Source organism: Pan troglodytes, chromosome 12, assembly GCF_028858775.2.
Source record: "Pan troglodytes isolate AG18354 chromosome 12, NHGRI_mPanTro3-v2.0_pri, whole genome shotgun sequence".
Classification (NCBI taxonomy): domain Eukaryota; kingdom Metazoa; phylum Chordata; class Mammalia; order Primates; family Hominidae; genus Pan; species Pan troglodytes.
The window spans coordinates 92,302,327-92,326,034 of NC_072410.2; the positions used below are offsets into that span (position 1 = coordinate 92,302,327).

At 38.5% G+C, this 23,708-nt stretch overlaps 1 protein-coding gene across 11 annotated transcripts in view; it reads right to left on the reverse strand.

Annotated features, from left to right (window-relative positions):
* LCLAT1 (lysocardiolipin acyltransferase 1) overlaps positions 1 to 23,708 on the reverse strand; it is a 195,699-nt gene that overhangs the window by 105,619 nt on the left and 66,372 nt on the right. For 10 of the 11 annotated variants that reach the window (XM_515384.9, XM_009442254.5, XM_063790003.1 and 7 more), the window contains 2 exons: positions 12,179 to 12,347; positions 4,616 to 4,814 (listed from right to left, as the gene is read on the reverse strand). In XM_515384.9, the coding sequence (XP_515384.2) occupies positions 4,616 to 4,814; positions 12,179 to 12,343 (364 nt within the window). In that variant the 5' untranslated portion in view covers positions 12,344 to 12,347. The remainder of the gene's footprint in view (positions 1 to 4,615; positions 4,815 to 12,178; positions 12,348 to 23,708) is intronic. The other variant, XM_054677766.2, reaches the window with a different exon arrangement.

Sequence of the window (23,708 nt, forward strand, 5' to 3'; positions counted from 1 at the left end):
TGAGGTGGAAGGACCACTTGAGCCCAGTTCAAGATTGCAGTGAGCTATGATCATGCCACTGTACTCTAGCATGTGTGAGAGTGAGACCCTGTCTGTTAAAAAAAAAAAAAAAAAAAGGCCTGGCGCAGTGGCTCAAGCCTGTAATCCCAGCACTTTGGGAGGCCGAGGCGGGCGGATCACGAGGTCAAGAGATCCTGGCCAAAATGGTGAAACCCCATCTCTACTAAAAATACAAAAATTAGCTGGGCGTGGTGGCGTGCGCCTGTAGTCTCAGCTACTCCGGAGGCTGAGGCAGGAGAATCGCTTGAACCAGGTAGGTGGAGGTTGGAGTGAGCCAATATCACACCACTGCACTCCAGCCTGGGTGACAGAGCCAGACTCCATCTCAAAAAAAAAAAAAAAAAAAGAGGTTGGGGGAAGTTGGTAGAATTCAGTAGTGAAGCCATCTGGTCCTGAGCTTTTCTTTGCTGGGAGATTTTTTAAATTATTGATTTAATCTCATTACTTGTTATTGGTCTGTTTGGGTTTTCTGTTTTTCCCTATTTCAATCTTGATAGTTTATATGTTCAGGAATTTATCAATTTCTGCTATGTTTTCCAATTGGCTGGCATATAGTAATTCCTAATATTCTCTAATGATCTTTTGTATTTCTGTGGTATCAGTTGTAATATCTCATATTACATTTCTAATTTTTTTATTACAGTTCTAATTTATTTATTTATTTATTTTGAGGTGGGGTCTGGCTCTGTCACCCCACGCTACAGTGCAGTGGTGCAATCTCAGCTCACTGCAACCTCCACCTCCTGGGTTCAAGCAATCCTCCTGCCTCAGCCTCCCAAGGAGCTGGGATTACAGGTGCCCACCACCGCCTAATTTTTGTATTTTAGTAGATATGGGGTTTCATCATGTTGGGCAGGCTGGTCTCCAACTCCTGACTCAGGTGATCCACCCGCCTTGGCCTCCCAAAGTGGTAAAGCCATGAGCACTGCACCTGGCCTAATTTTCTTTTTCATCGTCTCTCTTTGTTACTTAGTCTAACTAATGGTTTATCAGTTTTATTTATCTTTCCAAAAAAATCAACATTCCATTTCATTGACCCTTTGTATTTTTTAGTCTCTATTTTGCTTAGTTCTGCTCGAATCTTTCTTACATCTTTCCTTTTGCTAATTTTCAGTTTGGTTTGTTCTTGCTTTCCTAGTTCACAGAGGTGCATTAGGTTATTTATTTGAAATCTTTTTACTTTTTTGATGTAGGCATTTACTGCTATAAGCTGCGCTCTTACTACTGCTTTTGCTGTATCCTATAGGTTTCGGTATGTTATGTTTCTGTTTTCATTTGCTTCAAATTTTTTTTTTATTTCCTTCTTAATTTCTTCATTGATCCACTGGTCATTCAGAAGCATGTTTAATTTCCAAGTATTGGTACAGTTTCCAAATTTCCTCGTTATTAATTTCTAACTTTATTTCATTGTGGTCTGACAGGATACTTAACATAATTTCGATTTTTTTAAAATTTGCTGAGACTTGTTTTGTGGCCTAACACACGATCTGTCCTGGAGAATGTTCCATGAATTGATGAAAATAATGTATATTCTGTGGCTGTTAAATATTATTTAAATATCTGTTAGGTCCACTTGGTCTATAATGCAGTTTAAATCCAGTATATGTCTTGGTTGATTTTCTGTCTGGATCATCTATCTGTTGCTGAGAGTGAGGTGCTGAAGTCCTCAACTATTACTATATTGGGGTCTAACGCTCCCTTTAGATCTAACAGTATTTGCTTTACATATCTGGGTGCTCCGGTGTTTGGTGTGCGTGTGTGTGTGTGTGTGTGTGTGTGTGTGTGTGTGTGTGTGTGTGTATTTACAATTGTTATATCCTCTCGCTGAATTGATCCCTTTATCACTATATATTAATAATTGCCTTCTTTGTCACTTTTTATGTTGTGGGGTTTTTTTCTTTTTTTTAACTTGAAGTCTATCTTATCTGATACACTATACCTACTCCTGCTCATGTTTGGTTTCCATGTGCATAGAATTTCTTTCTCAATTCCTTCATTTTCAGTCTATGTGTTTCTTCACAGGTGAAGTCAGTTTCTTGCAGGCAGCATATAGTTGGGTCCTGCTTTGTATTTTTAAAAAATTCATTCAGCCAGTCTATATTTTTTAAATGGGGAATTTAAATGCTTTACATTCAAGGTTATTAATAGGTGAGGACTTATCCCCACTACTTTTAAATTGATTTCCGGTTATTTTGTATATCTTTTTTATCTTTCTTCCTGTCTTATTGTTTATCCATGCAATTTGGTGACTTTTCTGTAGTGTTAACGTTTGAGTCCCTTCTCTTTTTCATCTATATATCTGTTCTATTAGTGTGTTTTATCTGCATGTTTTCATAATGCTTAGATATCACTTTTTTACTGCAGATGCAGAAGTAATTAATCATTTCTTTTAGGGCCAGTCTAGTGATGATGAATTCCCTCATTTTCACTTGTCTGGAAAGACTATGTCTCCTTTATTTCTAAAGAATAGCATTGCCAGTTACAGTATCCTCGGCTGACAGTTTTTTCTTTCAGCATGTTGAATATATCATCCCATTCTCTCCTGGCCTGTAAAGTTTCTGCTAAGAAATCTGCCATTAGTCTGATGGGGATTCCCTTTTATGTGATTTGACACCTTTCTCTAGCTGTTTATAGAATTCTCTCTTGACTTTTGAGAGTTTGACCATAATGTGCCTTGGAGAAGGCCTTTTCAGCTTCAACCTATTTGAAGATCATTGGGCTTCCTGTATCTGGATTTCCATATTACTCCCAAGACTTGGAAAGGTTTCAGCTATTATTTCATTAAGTAGGTTTCAATGCCTTTTTTCACCTCTTCTTCTCCAACTCCCATAATGCAAAAATTGATTGCTTAATGATGTTCCACATGTTCTGTAAGCTTTCTTCATTCTTTCTTTTGATCTGGCTGGGTTATTTGAAAACATGTGTTTTCAGGTTCAGAAATTCTTTCTTCTGCTTGATCTAGTTTATTGTTGAAGCTCTTCATTTTATTTTTATTTCATTTACTGAATTTTTCAGTTTTGAGATTTGATTCTTTTTTATGATATCTACCATTTTCCTGAATTTCTCATTGAGATCATGAATTGTTTCCTGATGGTGTTGAATCCTTTATCTGTGTTCTCTTGTATTTTGCTGAGTTCCCTTAAGATCTTTATTTTGAATTCCTTTTCAGGCATTTGATAGGCTTCCTTTACTTTGGGGTATATTAACTGGAGAATTCTTGTGTTCCTTTGGAGGTATCAAGTTTCCCTGCCTTTTCACGTTTCCTGTGTTCCTACACTGGTATCTGTGCATATGATGGAACAGCCACTTTTCCCAATTTTATGATACAGCTTTCACAGGGAAAAACTTTTTCCTGTAGATATGTCATATAGTCTCAGTTGGGTAGGGTGCCTTGACTTTGGTTCCATGTAAGAACAGTAATATAGACTCCATATGATTTCTTCAGCTTTTATCAACATCAGTGGTGTCTACCGAGTGCCTCACTGGCCTAGGCTGCAGCTGTTTGTGGATGCTGTGGTGTGGCTTTACTGGAAGCAAGAACACTGGGAAGGCAAGTCTTTTTTGACCCTGGGGGGTGAACACACGTGTGCACACAATGCTCTACCATTAGAAGGGACAGAATTGCCAGCAAGCCCCAGGTGCATGTCATTCTACTCTTAATCTTCTTCTCCCCACTCTTAGTACTCTTCATAAAGACAGGAGGGCAGAAGGGAATGTTTTGGAATTTATTTCTCTTCATAAATCAATTGAACACTTATGGCATTATTTGTCTTCTCATACTAAAAGAGATGGGTGATACATGGTTTTCTTTCCTCTCCTGCTTGATTTCATGATTTTTTTTAAATTAGGGTGAAGAAAAATACACAGCTGCCATTGTCCTACAAAAACCTCTGTAAGAAGACTTTTAATTATGGATTCAATCTCTATTAGACACATAACTGTGGCTTTTTCATTTTCTGTTAATGTCAGATTTTGTCAGTTGTATTTTGGGGGAGGGTGTGGTTTCCTTCCTTCCAAAAATGGTATTCCATTTTCTCTTAGCAATACATCTTGGAGAGCAGATCAATTTAGAAAATACAGCTTGACTGCATTCTTTCCAGCTGCTGCATATTGTGTCAGAAAGTACCAGCACCTAGCATAATGAATGCTTTGAACCTACATATTCAATTAATACTTACTACATGAATATTAATGAATCAGTCAATGTCAAGTACTTTATCAGCACAGACCAGTTTCTGGCCGAAATCACAAGTACTACCTGCAATAAAAAGTTACTAAACTATTAATTCATATCCTTCAATGCTGTGGTCCTCAGATACTATATATCCATTTCCTTGAGAACAGTTTATTTTCTCTTTCAGAGTAATATTTTTTAAAAACAGATTAAAATAAAGTCATCTGCCATAGCAGATCCACTAAAGACAAAAGAACCAGAGATTGTTTTTGGCCCAATGAGGAAAAAAATGTAATCGCTTTAATGCTTAAGTCAGTTTTACAGTGGGTGCATTACATCTAAAATGAATGAACCACTTAAAATAATGTGTGAATAACCTACCAAATCCAGGAACACCTTTGAGACTCGCTTTGAGGCAAATTTTCTCCAATCTGAGGTAGCTATATCGCATCAGACAATTCCACAGGAACATCCAGTCCATTCTTGTCCGATGGTTCATGATAATGACACTTCTTTCTCCAGGAACAAATGCATCCCCAGTTATAATCACTTTTACACCAAACATGGTTTCCAATAATGCCTAAGAAAACAATACAGATATACAGCAAATTAAAGTTATGATTTTCCATAGGTAAATTTTATCATGCCCTATAAATAAATCTTATGATTTCTAACATGTAAAAGTTAGTATTTCCCACGATCCTTGCTTCTATAATAAAAAATTGAGTGGTGAGGTTATCTAGAAGAATGAGAATATCAAGCACTATTTCTATTTTAAGCTTCTGTGATGTCCTAATTAAAAAATGCTGATTGTCCTTGAAATCAAGATCTCTTATTAAGCAAAAAGTATAAAAGGTGAATATCAATATTCTACTGTGTAATATTTTAAGGATAAAGATATGTAACATTATTACCTTTTTTTCTAGAAAGAACAGTCAAAGAATTAGCACTGGGTACAGGGGGAAAAAAAAACCCAGAAAGGTAAACTGTTCACTTTATAGCATCCTGTACTATGATGTTTTAAAAACAAAAACATAGATCTTATTTATTTTGACACTATGTAAAGAATAAATTAACTATACATCTACTAAAATACTACAAGCCTTAGTACCTAGAACATAGTAATGTTCAAATAATTGCTGAATTTCCTTAATTCGCTTTTCTGATGGGCCAGGTATATAATACATATGAAGTATTTAGAAAAACAATATATTATAGACTTATGAGTTCTTGAAAGTAAAATAACAGATTACAATAAAAGCTGATTATTGATTTCAAACTCTTCTTTGAATTCTCAATTTACATGTAACAAATTTACTAGTTAATATTTGACTTATTAATAAAGAGAGAAATTGATCTAAAGGCAAATATACGATACAGAATCAAAAGTTCTCTTGGCGAATATCATGATAATCTTGAACAAGGTATAGCCATAGACAAACTGTGGTATACTCATATAATGGAAAAATGATACAACAATGAAAGTAGATGAACTACAAGTACCTACAGCAACATGAAAGATACACAGAAGCATAATTTTGAGAGACAGCAAAACAAACAAAAATATATACAATAAATGTCAATATATAAGACTTTCTAAAAGATTAAGATATTTTAAAGATGATTATATAGATGCTAAAATTATAAAGAACAAGAAGAAAATAACTATCTTAAAAGTCAGATTAATGACTACTTCTACCAAAAGGAGGGTGTTTTCATTGGAAGTCTAGGTAGCTTGCCGGAGAACTGACAATGCTGTATTTCTTGACCTGGTTGACAGTTACACGCAAAATTTTTCATTAAATTGTACATTTGTGTTTTAATAACTTTTCGGTATGTTTGCTATACTTCACAACAAAAAAGCATTTTTTTAAAAATGCAATATGAAACAGTAAGACTTTGAAAAACATAACAGGATCAATAAAACATAGGTTCAAAATAATATTAGCTAAAGAAATATACTAGAAAGTAAAAAGAAGTTAGAAAAGTTATATGCCCAAATTGTTACAGTGTCAAAGTGTTAACATCCTGATACAAAATCATTTGGGCTGAGTATCTACAGATATCCCATAGGTCCTCATTAAGTTACTTTCCCACAGCTGAGGTTCACTTTCAGCATGGGTATTTAATCCAGTTATCTATTATGTCCTAGAACGATGGCCTCCAAGAGGTCAATAAAAATGTATTTCTCTTAAGCTGTATATAAAGATATGTCAATGTGTACACATACTTTGCTAGGTAAAATGCTTGCAGTTTTCATCAAATTTTCAAAAGGGTCCATAACCGCTCAACTAATTATAATCCCTACTCCAAAAAGTCCCTTGAAAGTGAAATACCTACATGGAAGACCTCCTGGTAAAAAGGATCATGGCAGAGTCCTACAGGTGTGGATCTACAGCAAAAAATGTCCCTTTTTCTTTTTTTCTTTTGAGACGGAGTCTCACTCTGTCGCCCAGGCTGGAGTGTAGTGGCGCGATCTCGGCTCACTGCAACCTCTGCCTCCCGGGTTCAAGTGATTCTCCTGCCTCAGCCTCCCGAGTAGCTGGAATTACAGGTGCCCACCACCACACGCAGCTAATATTTTGTATTTTCAGTAAAGACAGGATTTCACCACGTTGGCCAGGCTGGTCTTGAACTCCTGAACTTGTGACTTGCCTGCCTTGGCCTCCCAAAGTGCTGGGATTACAGGCATGAGCCACCGTGCCCGGCCAAGAGTTAAAAATCTTAAGCCTATAAATTCCAAACCTCAAATCTAACCCTATATATGCAATCTCTAATATATGATACCTATAGATCCCAAACAATCCTTTGCTTTTCATTATGAAAAATAACATAAAAAATCCAAGACTGGGATGGGTGTGGTGGCTCACATATGTAATCCCAGCACTTTGGGAGGCTAAGGCAGGAAGATCGCTTGAAGCCAGGAGTTTGAAACTAGCCTAGGCAACATAGCAAGACTCCAGCTCTACAAAAAATTTGTAAAAGCCAGGCATTGTGGAACATGCCCAGAGCCTTAGCTACGCAGGGGGCTGAGGCAGAAGGATTACTCGAGTCCAGGAATTTCAGGTTACAGTGAGATCTGACTGTACCACTACACTCCAGCTGGGCAAGAGAGTGTCGTCTCCAAAAAAGCAACAACAACAACGACCAAGACCGTGTGTCCAGGAACATCTCATATAACATGACATCCTCTCCCTTGACATCCAGCATTCTACCAGAATATGCCTGAAAGTTATAAATAACCTTTGGGCAGCCAAGATCTCAAGTCCACATTAATCGGTTGTAATACCAGATGAGACATATCCAGTCAACCTTATTTACAGCTCCTGCAAAGGCAGAAAAACAAATATACTACACAGAAATAAAGCTGTAATATCTATACAGAACTTCAGAATTCAATTAATCCAGACTAAAAGACTGGGAAAAAAGACACTATTCTCACATTTCTCATGTTTATTTTATTGCTAGTATAGGAGATAATAGTGTCAACAGTAATAAATCTAACAAAATTTTATAATGCATTGTTTCTTATATTGAAGAGTAACAATTCTGATAATTTTTACCTAATTGGTCAAAGATTTCTGTGTATTATTTAATAGAAATATGGAAGCATTTTCCAAGGATCTTTTATATACCACTACTTACTATGTCCAAGTGTTCCATTGTGTATAAAAACACAAAGATGAGAGTGGTTCCTCTCAAGATCACAGAGAAAGTTTTACCATCATGCCCGCTGCTCTCACTCTCATTTATCATTCTGATGGATCTTTACTTAGTCTGAGGTAATAACAACTCATCTCCATGTCTGCTTTTGCTTTTCAGGCTCAGATTAGGTCTGGTTCTCCAAATCCCTAGCTACCTGAGGCTTTGCAATCCCAACTCATTCTTCAAAACACTGAGCACCCACTTTGTTAAGAGCAACAGTGTAGACAAAAATCACATTCAGCAATCTATGTTTATTCAACACCTGTTTTGTGCTAGGACTGGAATGGTATCAGAAGGCTGTGGAAGAAACTTGTGCCCTGGGTAGACAGTTAGAAAATGACCTCTAAATTCCTAAGGCATGATTTATGGTGAAAGGACAGAACTCCAAGTAATTTTCATAATCCCAGGTAGTAATCAGACTGTTGGTTAGTTAGAATTTTGAGAAGCAAAAACTGCTCTGAGCACATGCTGAGTTTGACCCTTACAATATTGATTATGTTGAACAGAATGGTCCAAAAATAAAAGGAACAAAGGCATGCACTCCGAATTATAGAAACATTCAAAGAAAGACTGAATGGTCACCCTGCAGATTGTTCTAGAATGGATTCTTGCCCACAGAGTTAGGTTAGACAAAGTGACCTCTAAGTCTTATCTAAGATTCTAAAACATTTCACTGCTATGCCTCTTTTAGCACAGAAAATGTGCTCCTTAAAAATAGTAAGACAAGAAAAATCTTGCCAACAAAATCATTTTAATCCACAAGAGAAAATGAAAGAGAAGATCATTTTGTGACTATTTTTGTGAAGCAATAATTAGTTTAAGTGCATTTATCCTAATTTATTTTTAGTGGAAAATTATTTTTAACTGTTTGGGATTGCTTAAAATAAAGTACATCAATAAGGGATAGAAGAATAACTTTTAGATTAAATTCACTCTGAATTTAAAAAGAATATATTTTATTATTGGTTAAAAACTCCTTTAGCTCCTTGTACGAGTATGAGATAAAAGGTGATTAAAGACACCCTTGATGGTTCTTCTCTGTTTCTTTCAACAGAGATGTTCACTATCTCAAAACTAGAATATCAATTTTTCTGTAACCTAGCTATAAGGAATTCAACATCTATACATTTCTTAACTAAAAAAACTTTCTCTGTCTGATATGCTGTAACTAGTAAACTAAACAGCTGAGTGACAGCAGTTTTCCAAATGTATACTAATTTTTTACTAGTACTGTGGTAGTTAAATCTTACCCATGTGTTAAACTGTCCAAACAGCTAATAAGACAAAAGTTAGGAATAGGTGAAATTATCTTTGAAAATCTCATAGGATGGTGCCTCTCAAAAGATCACACTATCAGTAAGTCCAGCTCAGCCAATCTTCTCCCAAAATTGTACTATATTGATATTACCCTACCTGACCATCAGACAAAGTGATTGGTTTGTATATTGTTTTAAAATATCTATCTTTAAACACAAGAATCACACTCAGCAGAAAACCACTCATATTTCCCATTTCATCTCACATGAAGCAGAAAAAAATTCATTCTCTTCTCTGCCCACTCTTCCCTTACCTATCTTAGTGCATGTAATTGAAACTGTACAAATACTATAGGTGTATAATGTAATTCGGTAGTAATAGTAATGCTACTAGCAGTAATAATAGCAGAAATAGCTATTGCAGAATTTGTTTGGTAACTTGTCCTATAAATATCAGCATTTCTTCCAGATTAAGAATTTTAACTGTACACATGGCTGCCCAGAAAAAAAAGACATTTCCCAGATTCTATTACAGCTTTTAGCTGCTCTTACCAATAGAGTAAGCAAAAGTGATATGTGCAACTTGCTATGTACTAGACACGTGAGTCACTGGTATAGAAAGAAAGCATTTGCTCTGGACTTCCTCCAGAGTGGGGCAAAGAAGTGGCAGTGACCCAGTCTTGACCAAATACAAGAGGACATTATACCAGGCTGGAGGCCAAGCTAGGTGGATTAACAGGATAGAAGACATCTGAACCCTTTGATGACATCAGGGACCATAGGGACCTTGCCAGCCTGGACCTGTAAGTCAATATAGTTCTACTGTATTGGAGCCACTATATTTTGAATTTTCTTCAAAACACCAGTTTAGCCTAAAATTAATATAAAAGCAAAACTAAAACTAAAACTAAAATTAATATAATACCAAATATTTACCGTGTACTTACCAAATGGCAAGCATTATACTAAAAAGGCTATATATTTATTACCTCATTTAGTCATTACAATGACTCTCTGATGTAAGTAGGTAGTATTAAGACTCCTTTTTATAGAGATGAAGAAACAAAAGCTTACAATGAGGCTAAGGAGCTTAGCCAAGTTCAAATGACTAGAAAGTGGGAAGGCCAATAGTGAAACCAAATATCTGTCTGCAATGTCCGTGAAAATAAGCACTCTGCTTATGCTCGCTCTCCAAAAATTAGAGTGATTGGACACTGTAAAGCATTACAACTGTAGTAATTTTTACCAATTCTCAGAACTCTCAAGGTTTTGGCAGAAAGATTCAACAAAAATGTGTGGTTCATAATTAAAGGATTATATACTATAGAAAACTGATGACATTTAGAAAACGGAGTACAGTAACAATACATGACTGTTACAAAAAATCTTTTACCTCTGAATGTTTGCTTTACAATCAGATATACAATTCTGAATCCAGAATAGATCTCAAAGATCATTTACTCCAATTTCTTTATTTTACAGATGATGAAACAAACACTAAAAATAGTTACATAAATGACATGGAAACAGTCAAATGTTTCAATAGGAAATGTCTCTGATTTTATGATGACAGCAAAATTACTTAACATACAGTTTGTAGATGATGTTTTAGAAGTATCTACTTGTGATGATTAATATTACGTAAACTGAACAGTATTCTTATTTTACTTAATATATGTATATAGAGAAATACCCACCTTGTAAATAGAGAGTGATAGTGGTTCAGCAGCAACAAAAAATGAGTATTTTATGGCAAATGGTATGTTTAGGGTTGCAATGAAACACTGGGCTTCATATCTTTAAAGCTAATTTAAAAATGTAACTCTAAAAATTAATAGTCTTAGAAGTCAACTTCTGTCCTCTAAAAAAAGAAAAAGACTTTTAGTCAAATGAAAGCCAGAAAAGAAATTAGTCAAGCTCTGTAAATCTACAATTAGGATAAGTTATTTTAGGTAGAGGACTATTATCTCCTCAAGGACAGAGATCATATCTGTCCTGTTCATCACTGCATCCTAGCAAAATGCTAGGTACATGGTAGACAATAAAAAATTGCTGGATGAACATTAAGAGATGCTGCCAACTACTCTTGCAATCCAATCACAAAACAAAGCATACTTATATTAAAAAAGCAAGAAGAAATTTTGCCTAAAAGACTGGCCCTGACAGAGTAAAAGGTACTAGACATCATCCAGCTGACTTAAAGGAAAATATGGCTATAATTAATAAATAGATGAGAAATCTCAAGAAAGTAACAGAACCAATAAAGAACCCAAAATAAATTCCAGAACTTACAGTATTTTAAATAAAAATTCACTAGATGAACAAAACAGCAGATTAAAGATGATAGAAGAAAGGGTCATTGAGCTTGAAAACAGATAAATAGAAATCATTCAATATGAAAAATACAGGGAAAAAATACAGGGGAAGAAAAAAGGAAGAGAGCCTTTGTGACATACGTGACAAGACAATTAATCTAACATACATATAATTGTAGTCCCAAAATGAGGAGACTCATAAGGCAGAATAAGGCAGAAAAAAATGTGAAAAAAATAACGGTCTAAAATTTCCCAGTTAAAAAAATATAAAAACCAACCAACCTATGTATCTAAGAAGCCCAATGGAACACAGCAAAATACATGCAGCCCTCCACATCCCTGCGTTCAGCATTTGTGAATTCAACCAATCATGGATCAAATATATTCATGGGAAAAAAGGATGGCTAAGCCTGTACTGAGGATGCACAGATTTTTTTTTCCTGTCACTCCCTAAGCAATACAATTCCCTAACAATAACAACTATTTACATAGCATTTACGTTGTAGTCGGTATTATAAGCAATCTAGAGATTATTTAAAGCATGCAGAAGGATGTGCATAGGATATGTGCAAATACTGTAGGGACTTGAACATCCATGGATTTAGGTATCTATCGGGGTGGGGAGCACTCTAGTACAAGCAGACAGTCTCCTCTGGTGTGTAACTTACCACAGGTAGGGTGAGCCATGTTGCCACAAGGCGGTTGTTGATCCAGCGATACCAAGATGGGTTTACAAACATCAAAGGTAAAAAGGGACCCAGCATGAAAATGCTTCCAAAAAAGCTTCCCCAAAACAGAGTCAGTATAAAGTAAATCCCTTTCCATGACACCATGATTCTGAAAGATATAAAAAAGGATATATTTTGTTACTATACATTTAACAGCTTGAATTCAATTTCAGGATGATGGAGCATAAAATGATCACTAATTTTAGGGCTACAGAAAGGCTCTAAGAAACAATATAAGAGCCTGAATTTCAAAGAGGTGACCCTCCTACATGCTCTACTGGTCTAACAAGTTGCCAGTACATTAGAAATTGATATTCTCTGGTCGGGTGCGGCGACTCACGCTGCAATCCCAGCACTTTAGGAGGGTGAAGCAGGCGGATCACTTGAGGCCAGGAGTTCGAGACCAGCCTGGCCAACATGGTGAAACCCCATCTCTACTAAAAATACAAAACTTAGCCAGCTGTGGTAGTGTGCCTGTAATCCCAGCTACGTGGGAGGCTGAGGTAGATGTTACAGTGAGCCGAGATCGCACCACTGCACTCCAGCTGGGACGACAGAGTGAGACTGTTTCAAAAAAAAAGAAACTGATACTCTCAACAGAGCAAATATCTGACCTCCAAAAAGAGTTATCTAGTTTAAGAAGCCTTTTTTTTTTTTAACATAAAACCATGTATTTTCTTTTCTAAGGTGTTATCTAACACAAACTCATAAAATATTCCAGAGTTTTTTCCTACCCAGAAGTAGAAACAATTGACTAAAAACTACAGATGAGTTTCCTAAGTTGAGTATAACGGTCCCCACTTTGGATCCATTCCAAGACCCCCAGTAAATGCCTGAATCACAGATAGTACTAAACCCTACATATACATTACATACATACCATGATGAAGTTTAACTTACAAATTAGGCATGGTGAGAGATTAATAACTATTATTAATAAAGTATTATCAAGTAAAATAAAGGTTCCTTGAACACAAGCACTGCTATACCTCGACAGTCAATCTGATCACTGAAACTGCTATTAAGGGACTAAGAGGCAGGTAGCATAGCATATATTGTATCAACACACTGGACAAAGGGATAATTCACGTCCTGGATGCGACAAGAGAGGCATGGCATCAGATTTCATCCTGCTACTCAGAACGGCATACAAATTTAAAACCCATCAGTTGTTTATTTCTGGAATTTTCCATATAACATTCAGACCACAGTTGACTTTGAGTAACTCAAACCATGGAAAGCAAAACTGTGGGTAAGGAGGGGACTACTATACACCTAAAAACAATGGCAAGTTAGCAGAGTACATTGAAATTTTTTAAAATCCAGAAATATTAATTCTTTATATTAGAATCTGAAAATAACATCTTGGGTACTTGGTCTTTAATTGACTCTTTATGAGTTGAAGGATTAAGTAGAACTTAGACTCTTCACTGGCTATTTCCAAAGGATTACTGTAGGGGGTCCTCATAACCAGAACATCATACAGATGTTTTAAAACAAATGCTTGTTGGAAACACACAGTCTAAAATGAATAAACATTTGATTTTACAACCTAAACTATGTTAGAGAAAAACTGTGTTTTGCCTCAGAATAAAATTTTTAGAAACATTAAAACGATGAAAAAAAATAGCCTTATAATCTATATAGCAAAAAGGTATCCAAGAGATCAAGACCTCTGAATATTTTAGAAGAATCACAACAGGAAACAGAATACATTTTCAAACGTCATGGTGCTTTTGAAAAATGTCAGACAGACAAACAACAAAACAGGTCAAATCCCTTAAAACACACAATCAAGACTGACTACTAAGTTTTTGTTTGTTTGTTTGTTTTGAGATGGCGTCTCACTCTATCCCTAGGCTGAAGTACAGTGGTGCGATCTGGGCTCACTGCAAGCTCTGCCTCCCGGGTTCAAGCGATTCTCCTGCCTCAGCCTCCGGAGTAGCCAGGATTACAGACACGCGCCACCACACTCATCTGATTTTTGTATTTTTAGTAAAGACACGGTTTCACCATGTTGGCCAGGGTAGTCTGGTTCTCTTGACCTCATGATCTGCTCGCCTCAGCCTCCCAAAATGCTGGGATTACAGGCGTAAACCACTGTGCCCAGCCGACTATTTTTAAATTTCTACTGATACTTGACAGTACATGTACAAAATCCTTCAAAGTACAAACTGAATAAATATCAACTAAGAGCTGGCTTTTTGCTAAACTCTAGACCTAAACTTTAAAGAAGTGGGGTAACGGAGTAATAATGGTAGAGAAAAAGGCCACTGGAAAGCAGCATGCTGAACAATTCCCAGAGCTCACACACGGGGCCTGGAGTGGTCTGTGTTACCACCTATCCTCAACTTTGTTTTCTCTGAGGCTCAGGTCCTCCTCTTTGCGTTGATGACACTATGGCTAGCTTCTCCCCAGAAAAAAAAAAAAAAAAAAACCTACAAACATCTTAATTTGGTATTGTTAATGCCTACTTCCTTTTATACACCCACCCCGCCCCCCAGTCCTGCAACGCTGCTGCTCTATTTGAAACCCTGTAACTACCTTTTTCTATCTACTGTTTTTCTTTCTGCCAATTAGTGATTAGCTAGCTCTATGTTTAACACTCACCCCTCAACTCCCTGCAGAGCTACATTTCACGTTGTACCCATATATAATGCTTCCCTTATCAAGGCTCTGGCATGCTTCTTCCTAACCAATTTCTGATTTGATGTGATTAACAGAAAAAAAAATAAATTAGCTATCATATAATAAAATATTTTCATTATGCAGTGATGAAGCTGAGGCTCAGGAGAGTTAAGAAGACTTTCCTAAATCCACACAACAAATTAGTAGCATCAAATCTTTTCTGCTTACTGCTTCTTCTGCTATATCATGCTCTCTTTCTCCTGCGAAGGGGCCAGAAATTAGCCCTGAAATATGTCTCTAAACTCAGACTTAAGCAGGTAGAAAGGTGTGTGTCACATGAATATACTGGGATTACTCAGACCAAATCTAATCTAAAATTACTTCCATCCTACTTCTATTCCTTCCCTTTCAATCATTTGTTGATTTTCAATGATTCAATAAACATACAAAGATATCCCAATTACCATGTGCCAGGCACTATGTTAGTCATCTGGGGATTACAAAAGTGAATATGACAGAAATTGCAAAGCTCTCACAAATCTGATGGTCTCTCCATCTCTTCCTTATGAGCTCCTATGTGGCTCTGCATTTAATCCAGCCCTATTCTGTATCTTCTTCCAAGTCTCAAGAGTTTGATGGACAAACTTGGTTCCAAATTATGCTAGCTATACACTTATTTGGAATAGCTAAAAAAAAAATTTTAAAACAATAAAACCACTGACAATACCAGGAGCTGACAAGGACATGCAGCAACCAGAACTTGCAAACATTGCTGGTGGGAATGCAAAATGGGATGGCCACTTTGGAAAAGTTTGGTAGTTTCTTAAAATCCTAAATATACACTTACAATAAAACCCAGAAATTCTACTGAATATCCAAGACAAATGAAAATGTATATTGACACAAAAACCTATACGTAATTATTCACAGCAGCATTATTCATAATTACCAAAAACTGGAAACCACCCAAATGTCAGTCGGGGAGAATGGATAAACAAAACCGTAGTACATCCACACAATGGCATACTACTCAGAATAACGACAAACTACTGATCCACGCAACATGTTGAGTTAATCTCAAATGTATTATGCTGAATGAAAGAGGCCAGACTCAAAAGATATGATTTTTAAATCTTTTACTGGATTATTTCATTTACATGACATTCCAGACAAGGCAAACCCAAAGGATAAGAAACAGATCAGTGGTTGGCAAAGATTACAAGTAGGGAGATGGTTTGACTACAAAGAAACAACACAATATAAATTTAGGGGGTTGGTCGGGTGCGGTGGCTCATGCTTGTAATCCCAGCACTTTGGGAGGCCAAGGGGAGCAGATCACGAGGTCAGGAGATCGAGACTATCCTGGCCAACATGATGAAACCCCATCTCTACTAAAAATACAAAAATTAGCTGGGCATGGTGGCGCGTGCTTGTAATCCCAGCTACTATGGAGGGTGAGGTAGGAGAATCACTTGAACCTGGAGTCAGAGGTTGCAGTGAGCCAAGATGGCGCCACTGCACTCCAGCCTGGTGACAGAGTGAGACTCCCTCTCAAAAAAAAAAAAAAAGTAGTTTAGGGGGTTGAGGAAACTGTTCTATTTCCTAGTTAGGTCACATTACAGGAAAGCTGTCCTGATCCAGACCCCAAAAGAGAGTTCTTGGATCTCGCCCAAGAAAGAATTCAGGGTGAGTCCACGGTGCAACCTGAAACCAAGTTTATTAAGAAAGTAAAGGAATAAAAGAATGGCTACTCCACAGACAGAGCAGCCCTGAGGGCTGCTGGTTGCCCATTTTTATGGTTATTTCTTGATGATATGCTAAACAAGGGATGGATTATTCATGCATTCCCTTTTTAGACCTTATAGGGTAACTTCTTGACATTGCCCTGGCATTTGTAAACTGTCATGGTGCTGGTGGGAGTGTAGCAGTGAGGACCACCAAAGGTCACTCTTGTCGCCATCTTGGTTTTGGTGGGTTTTGGCCAGCTCCTTAACTGCAACCTGTTTTATCAGCAAGGTCTTTATGACCTGAATTTTGTGGTGACCTCCTATCTCATCCTGTGACTCAGAATGCCTTAACTGAAAATGCAGCCCAGTAGGTTTCAGCCTCATTTTACCCAGCTCCTATTTAAGATGGATTTGTTCCAGTTCACACATCTCTGACAGTCACAAGACTATACACATTTGTGAAAATCCATAGAAAGTATATATTTTTAAAAAGTGAACTTTACTGTTTGTAGATTTTTAAATAAATTTTTAAAAAATTATGCTATGTATATAAAAATCTGACAATATTTACTATTCTCTTATAATACGGGGAATTCTAATTTTCTGGATTATTTCAACTATAGTAACATCTAAAATGTATCTAGCTTTTAAAATATGTCAGGCACTGTTTCATATATTTTACATGCCGACCTGTTCACCAGTCACAGCAATCTCATAATGTAGGTATTTTCATTACCTTAATTTTACATATAACGATATTGAGGCAGCAAGGGGTTAAGGAACTTACTTAAGGCTACACAGCTAGTAAATAACAAAACTGGAACTTTAAGCCAGGTAACTTGGTGTCAGAGTGCACACTCAGTTGGAAATGTTACACTACGCTTCCTTTTCAAGAATGTATTACATCTGTAGTTAAATATACACCTATTTTTAAATAGCCTATAAAATAAAGATGTTACAATTATAAACTAAATTTTTAATACCTCATACAAAACTTATTCTGAATTTTAGAATGTATACAAACTTAGTGAGAAAGCCTTATGTCTTTCTTATCTTACTGTTACCAGCAGGTCTTTGTTCTTAGAACTCCCAAGATGATGGTGGGCCGCTCCCAAGATGGCAGCAAGCCTTTTGCTCTCTGACCTGGGGGGTTCTTGGCCTCACGGATTCCAAGGAATGGAACCTTGGGCCATGCGGTGAGTGTTACAACTCCATTAGAAGCTGTGGGTCCCGGAAGAGAACTGTGGAACCCAGAGACAAGTGTTCAGCTCGATTAGGACAAACCCATGCACTTAGCCGCACAGAAACAATGGCGAGCCTCTACCTGATTGGGAGCGGCAATGGGCACCTCCCCGGATCAGAAGCGCAGCGGACACGGTGCCAGATCCAGAGGGGTGAAAGTCAATGGCCGGTCTGAGAAGTGGCATTCAGCAGTGGTGGATGGTGAGCAAAAGCTCAGCTCGAACAGTAACAAACATGGACCAGAAGAGTGTGTGGTTCCAAGATTTAACAGAGTGAAAACAAAGCTCCCATACAATGGGAGGGGACCCAAAGGTGCTTGCCACTGCTGGTTCGAATGCCTGGGTTTATATCCTGATCATTGTCCCTCCCCGGGTGCTCTCAGGTGATAGATGATTGACTATTTCTTTACCTCCTGCTTTTAGCCTAATGGGTATTTTAGTGAGCTCTCTTTACTACCTGACTGGTCAGTTGTAAGCTGAGTTACAAGCCCCATGTTTAAAGGTGGGTGAGGTCACCTTCCCCAGCTAGGCTTAGGAATTCTTAGTCGGCCTAGGAAATCCAGCTAGTCCTGTCTCTCAGTCCCCCCTCTCAACAGGAAAACCCAAGTGCTGATGGGGAGGTTGGCTGACGACCACTCTAACTGCTTCCTGCTGAACTGGGGCATAGTAGGGGTTGTGCAGTTGAGATTTCCTCGGTAAGGGAGCCTTTGATGTCATCAACATCAGAGCATGGGCTAGCAGGCTGGTCCAGGGGTCCACGGTAGATCTTAGTCATGGACTGCATCTGGGGCTCCATTTAAAGAACCATTTGTAGTTTTACAGCATCAATTCTGGAAGAGACAAACTTAACAAGGAGGTTAAAGATACAGGGATTGAAATGTATGGCCTGAAGTGCAGGGTGAGGCACATCCAACAGTTAGTAGGGTTTTGGGATGAGCATAAGCCAGTATAAGCTGGATGTGTTCCTCACTGAGGGCCCAGGTGCCTTTGGATAATTTTAGCCCTAAGTATTTAACCTGCTGTGAGTAGAGGTGAGCCTTTGGTTTGGAAACCTTGTAGCCACAGGTGGCAAGGAACTTTAAGAGTGTTTGGGTGGCTTAATGGCACAAGGTTTCTGAACAGGTGGCTAAAACTAAATCATCCACATACCAAAGGACAAGAGTGTCCAAGTATGAGAACTGACTCAAGTCTTGGGCTAATGCCTGGCCAAATAGATGGGGGCTAGCCCTGAACCCTTGGGGTAAAACAGTCCAGATGAGTTGAGATGTTGGTTCGAAGGATCATCAAAGGCAAACAAGAATTGAGAGTCAGGATGTACAGGGATACAGAAAAAGGCATCCTTAAGGTCCAGGACTGTAAACCATTCTGCTTCCTCTGGTATTTGGGAAAGTAGAGTATAAGGGTTAGGTACAGCTGGGTATAGAGGGACAACGGCCTCATTGATAATCCTGAGATCTTGCACTAACCTCCACTGTCCGTTGGGCTTCTGCACTCCTAAAACTGGAGTACTGCAAGGGCTATTGCATGGCCTTGGGCTTTTAGGTCCTTTGCTATTACTAAGACTTTGTTTAGTCTAAATTAACTTAGAATTGGTATAGATGGTTCCTTCCTGGTTCTGTAAGTACTTTAAGGCTTGGCTGAGTGCACGTTTGAGAAGACCAATTATTAGACAATTTTTCTAACTCTGCTTCTACAAGAGTTTCCCTATCAATTACTGAATACCCATTGTGTTTTTTTTCCCTCAATCACCCGGGAGGAACTATTTACTGTCCTGTCCTCAAGGAAGTTCCTCCTAGGTCTGGTTAGAACTTTGTATAGTAATTAAGATTTAAATCCCGTTAGGAAATCTGCTGGGTTAAGGGAATTTTCAGTGGTTAATGTTAAATCATCTTTTTCTAAAGAACAGCCCGATACTTTAAGATTTTTGAGTCAGTAAGCTACCTTTTTGCCTTTTTTACTTAGGATATTTCTGAACTGGTGAGGTATGCTCAAACGAGGTTTCCTCTAAAGTTATTCTTCTACTTTCTTCTGCTAGCAAAGCAGTTGCTGCTACAGATTGAATGCATTTGAGCCATCTGTGGGTTATTGGGTTAAGGATTTTTGATAGGAAGGCTACGGGTTGTCAGTGGCCTCAGCGCTTTTGGCTACGCCCTTGTTTACACTGATAACAAGGTGGTACTGGAGTGTTACAGGGTCACGGAGAAGATCTTCAATTATCAATTATAGGTTTTAAATTTACCCTGGCTTTTAAAGGAATAGGGTACACTTTTTTCTTTACTACTTTTCTTTCTTTCTCTCTCTTTCTGTCTCTCTCTCTCTGACTCCCTTTGTTTCTCTACCTCTTTCTCTCTTTTTCCCCTCTCTTTCTCCCTTCCCTTTGGTAGATGGATTTTGGGAACACAGCAGAAGGACATTTGCTCGTTGCCCCCATTTGCCCCTATAGGAATATGCTCCTCCCTTTAATTTATTCAATTTGCTTTCATCCTGATCTATTATGTTGTCGTAGACCCAGTTCCAGTTGTTAAAGTACTGGGTTATCAGTTCTAAGGCCCTGGCCAAGGAGCCGAGGCTTGGAGATTGTATTGCAGGCAGGGGTAAGCTGGGTAGAAATTGGGGGAGGAGAGCAATCCTCCTAGCCATTTACAAATTTGGGGCCCTGGCAAGGGTGGTGAGGAACGGGTCCCACATAACTACCCACGTCGAGGGCTGTATACCTAAATTGGGAGAGACACCAGGGGCAAGACTCCCTGGGTTCATAGCCTAGGTGCCTAAGGACACAGTGTAGAGCTTCTCTAGATCCCTTTGGAGATACAACTTGCTCTAATACCTGGGAGAGGGAGTGAAAGTCTGAAGCATTAGTACCTAGGAGGCAGGGACTGGAGGAAGTAGATTCAGAGGTAAGGAGAATTTTGGGGCTACACTTTCAAGAAAGTGGTGGTTGGGACCCAGGAGGTATGGGTCAGAAGGAGAGGTAGGGGTGCATGCATGGGCGACTGTGGAGTAGAGACTTCTAGCTGCACCATGATCTCGACTGGCCAATGCCGGGAACTCAGGATGACAGTTTTCTGCCTCTAGTCGGCCCTCAGCTTCCCCAGGAAAATTGTAAAAGCGGAAGCTGGTTCCAGGCAGACCAATGCTCCCAACCCAGATGGGGGCTGTTAGCCTTTTCCCAGAAAGCCTCACACCTGAGTCTTAAGTCCAGCAGCCATGCTAATCATTTTTAAATGGCCAAGAGGTGCCCAGTATTTTCCTCTGATTCTAAGGAAGGATAGGACAGAATAGCAAGTGAAAGTGGTCCAGTATTACTCAGGGCTTTGGAGAATCCCTGTACAGGCCACCAGATGTTACTGGTGGGTCTTTGTTCTTAGAGCTCCCAAGATGATGGTGGGCTGCTCCCAAGATAGCAGCAAGCCTTTTGCTCTCTGACCTGGGGTTCTTGGCCTCACGGATTCCAAGGAATGGAACCTTGGGCCACGAGGGGAGTGTTATAGCTCTGTTAGAAGCCGTGGGTCACAGAACAGAACCGTGGAACCCAGCGACTAGTGTTCAGCTCTACTAGGATGAATGCATGCACTTAGCCACGCAGAAACAATGGCAAGCCTCTAGCCTGATCAGGAGTGGCAATGGGAGCCTTGCTGGATCAGAAGCGCAGCAGACACCTTGCCGGATCCGGAGGGGTGAAAGTCAATGGCGGGTCTGCGACGGTGACATTCAGCAGTGGTGGACGGCGAGTGAAAGCTCAGCTTGAGCCCTAACAAACATGGACCAGAAGAGTGTGCAGTTGCAAGATTTAATAGAGTGAAAACAAAGCTCCCATACAATGAGAGGGGATCCAAAGGGGGTTGCCACTGCCAGTTCGAAGACCTAGGTTTATATCCTGATAGTTGTCCCTCCCCCTGTGCTCTCAGGCGATAGATGACTATTTCTTTACCTCCTGCTTTCAGCTTAACGGGTATTTTAGTGAGCTCTCTGTTACCTGATTCGTCGGGTGTGAGCTGAGTTACAAGCCCCGTACTTAAAGGTGGATGCAGTCACCTTCCCCAGCTAGGGTTAGGAATTCTTAGTCGTCCTAGGAAATCCAGCTAGTCCTGTCTCTCATTACTATCCCTCAATACCTAACGTAATGTATAGCACACCAAAACTTGGGGAAGGGCAAGGAATGGGAGTTGCCAGCTTCCGCTGGAAGAAAATTGGGTTAAATAACTGACAAATTAAATATTTAATCTTTAAAAACCCTTTAAAATAAAAAACGCCATGATTGAAAAGTAATTAAAAACACTGCAATTTAGTATCATGTTTTGTGCATTCTTTGTATAATACCGATACTGTTTTTAAAAAGACATTTGAAAACTAAGTGCAGTTTTAAAAGGGCATGTAACATTTTATTGACAAATAACAGAGATAGATATAACAGAGATAGAGAAATGAACTGTAGATAATCCTGAAAAACTATGCCTACTTCAAGTGTAACCTAACAAGTTTTTCCAAATGACCACTTTCCTTTCAGCGAATTAACAACAATCTTAATAACCTCACTAATAACTGTGTATGTTATTCTTTAAGTTAACATATGACAGTGTGGGAGGACACTCCCTGACAAAGATTAACGGACTCCATTAAGGATACCTATAGTTCCCTGCTCAGGAAGGAAACATTTTCATAGAATCTCCTTAGTTATTTTATTCACATAACAAGTCAAGTGTTAGCAACTAGCGTTACTCTCAGAGTCTAATGGGGAAGCTAAGTACGAAAATAAATGATTGCAATTCACTGTGATACATGCTGTAATAGAGGGATAGGAGGTATGCAACAGGTGTTAAGGGTAGATCAAAGTAGACAAGATGAACTCTGCTAACAGGGATTAAAGAAGGCTTTAGACTCTTGGAGGAAAAGTGGTTGTGGGAGGGGAGAGAATACTCCAGGCAATAACCTACAAAGTCACAGAAATTTGAAACAGCATGGCTTAATCAGAAAACTTTTAAAACTCATATTACTGAGGTACAGGTACACAATGGGGGCAGGGGGGAGCGGGGGTTACAACAACATAGGCCTGAGGGAGAAAGTACACACACCCAGGCCAGGATAGCCAAGAAAATCACATTTGCCAGGTCACTAGGGGTGGAGGAAAAATATCTAAGGCATATGAGTCATGTTTTAGGATAAATGTTAAAAGTGAAATGTATATAAACGTTTCAAAAGTGAAATGTATATAAACATGAACTCAATCAGTATACAGATTGATTTTGTTAAGAGCCTGCTCTGGATCCAAACAGAGAGTGCATGGGACTTGTTGGCAAAAATCCCAGGACTGACAAGACGCTGGTATCACAGAGGTCTGTGATGCAGCTCCAACACTCAACAGCCAGAGGATCACAACCACATTACTTAACCTGGACACCTCACTTATAAAGTTAGGAGGTTAGGGGAAAACCTCTCTGGGGCCTCTACTAACACAGAAATTCTAAATATAGGCTACCTTTTGACCACCGAATACCTATCAGGAACTTTACACAGAGGGCTCTTGGTATTTACATATTTAACATCTAGAGATTCAACTATTCATGAATAATCCAAAGGTCATAACATGGAAGTAATCTGCTGAAACTCAAAACTGAATTGTGAACACTGCAAGGCTGATGTCAAAAAACAAACCATTTAGGTAGTAATTAATGACTCTGGCCAACTGTCTAGTATCCTAATCTCAAAAAGCCTTTATTCTGTTCTACTTACTTCATATGCACTTCTTGGGGGAAATGATATGCTACAATAGATTTGTAAATGTGAAGGTTCAAAAGGACCTTGTTATGTCCCTTGACAATGTCAAGTATGTCCTAAAATAGGCACTTTACATTCTCACCTCATCCAAACAAAAGC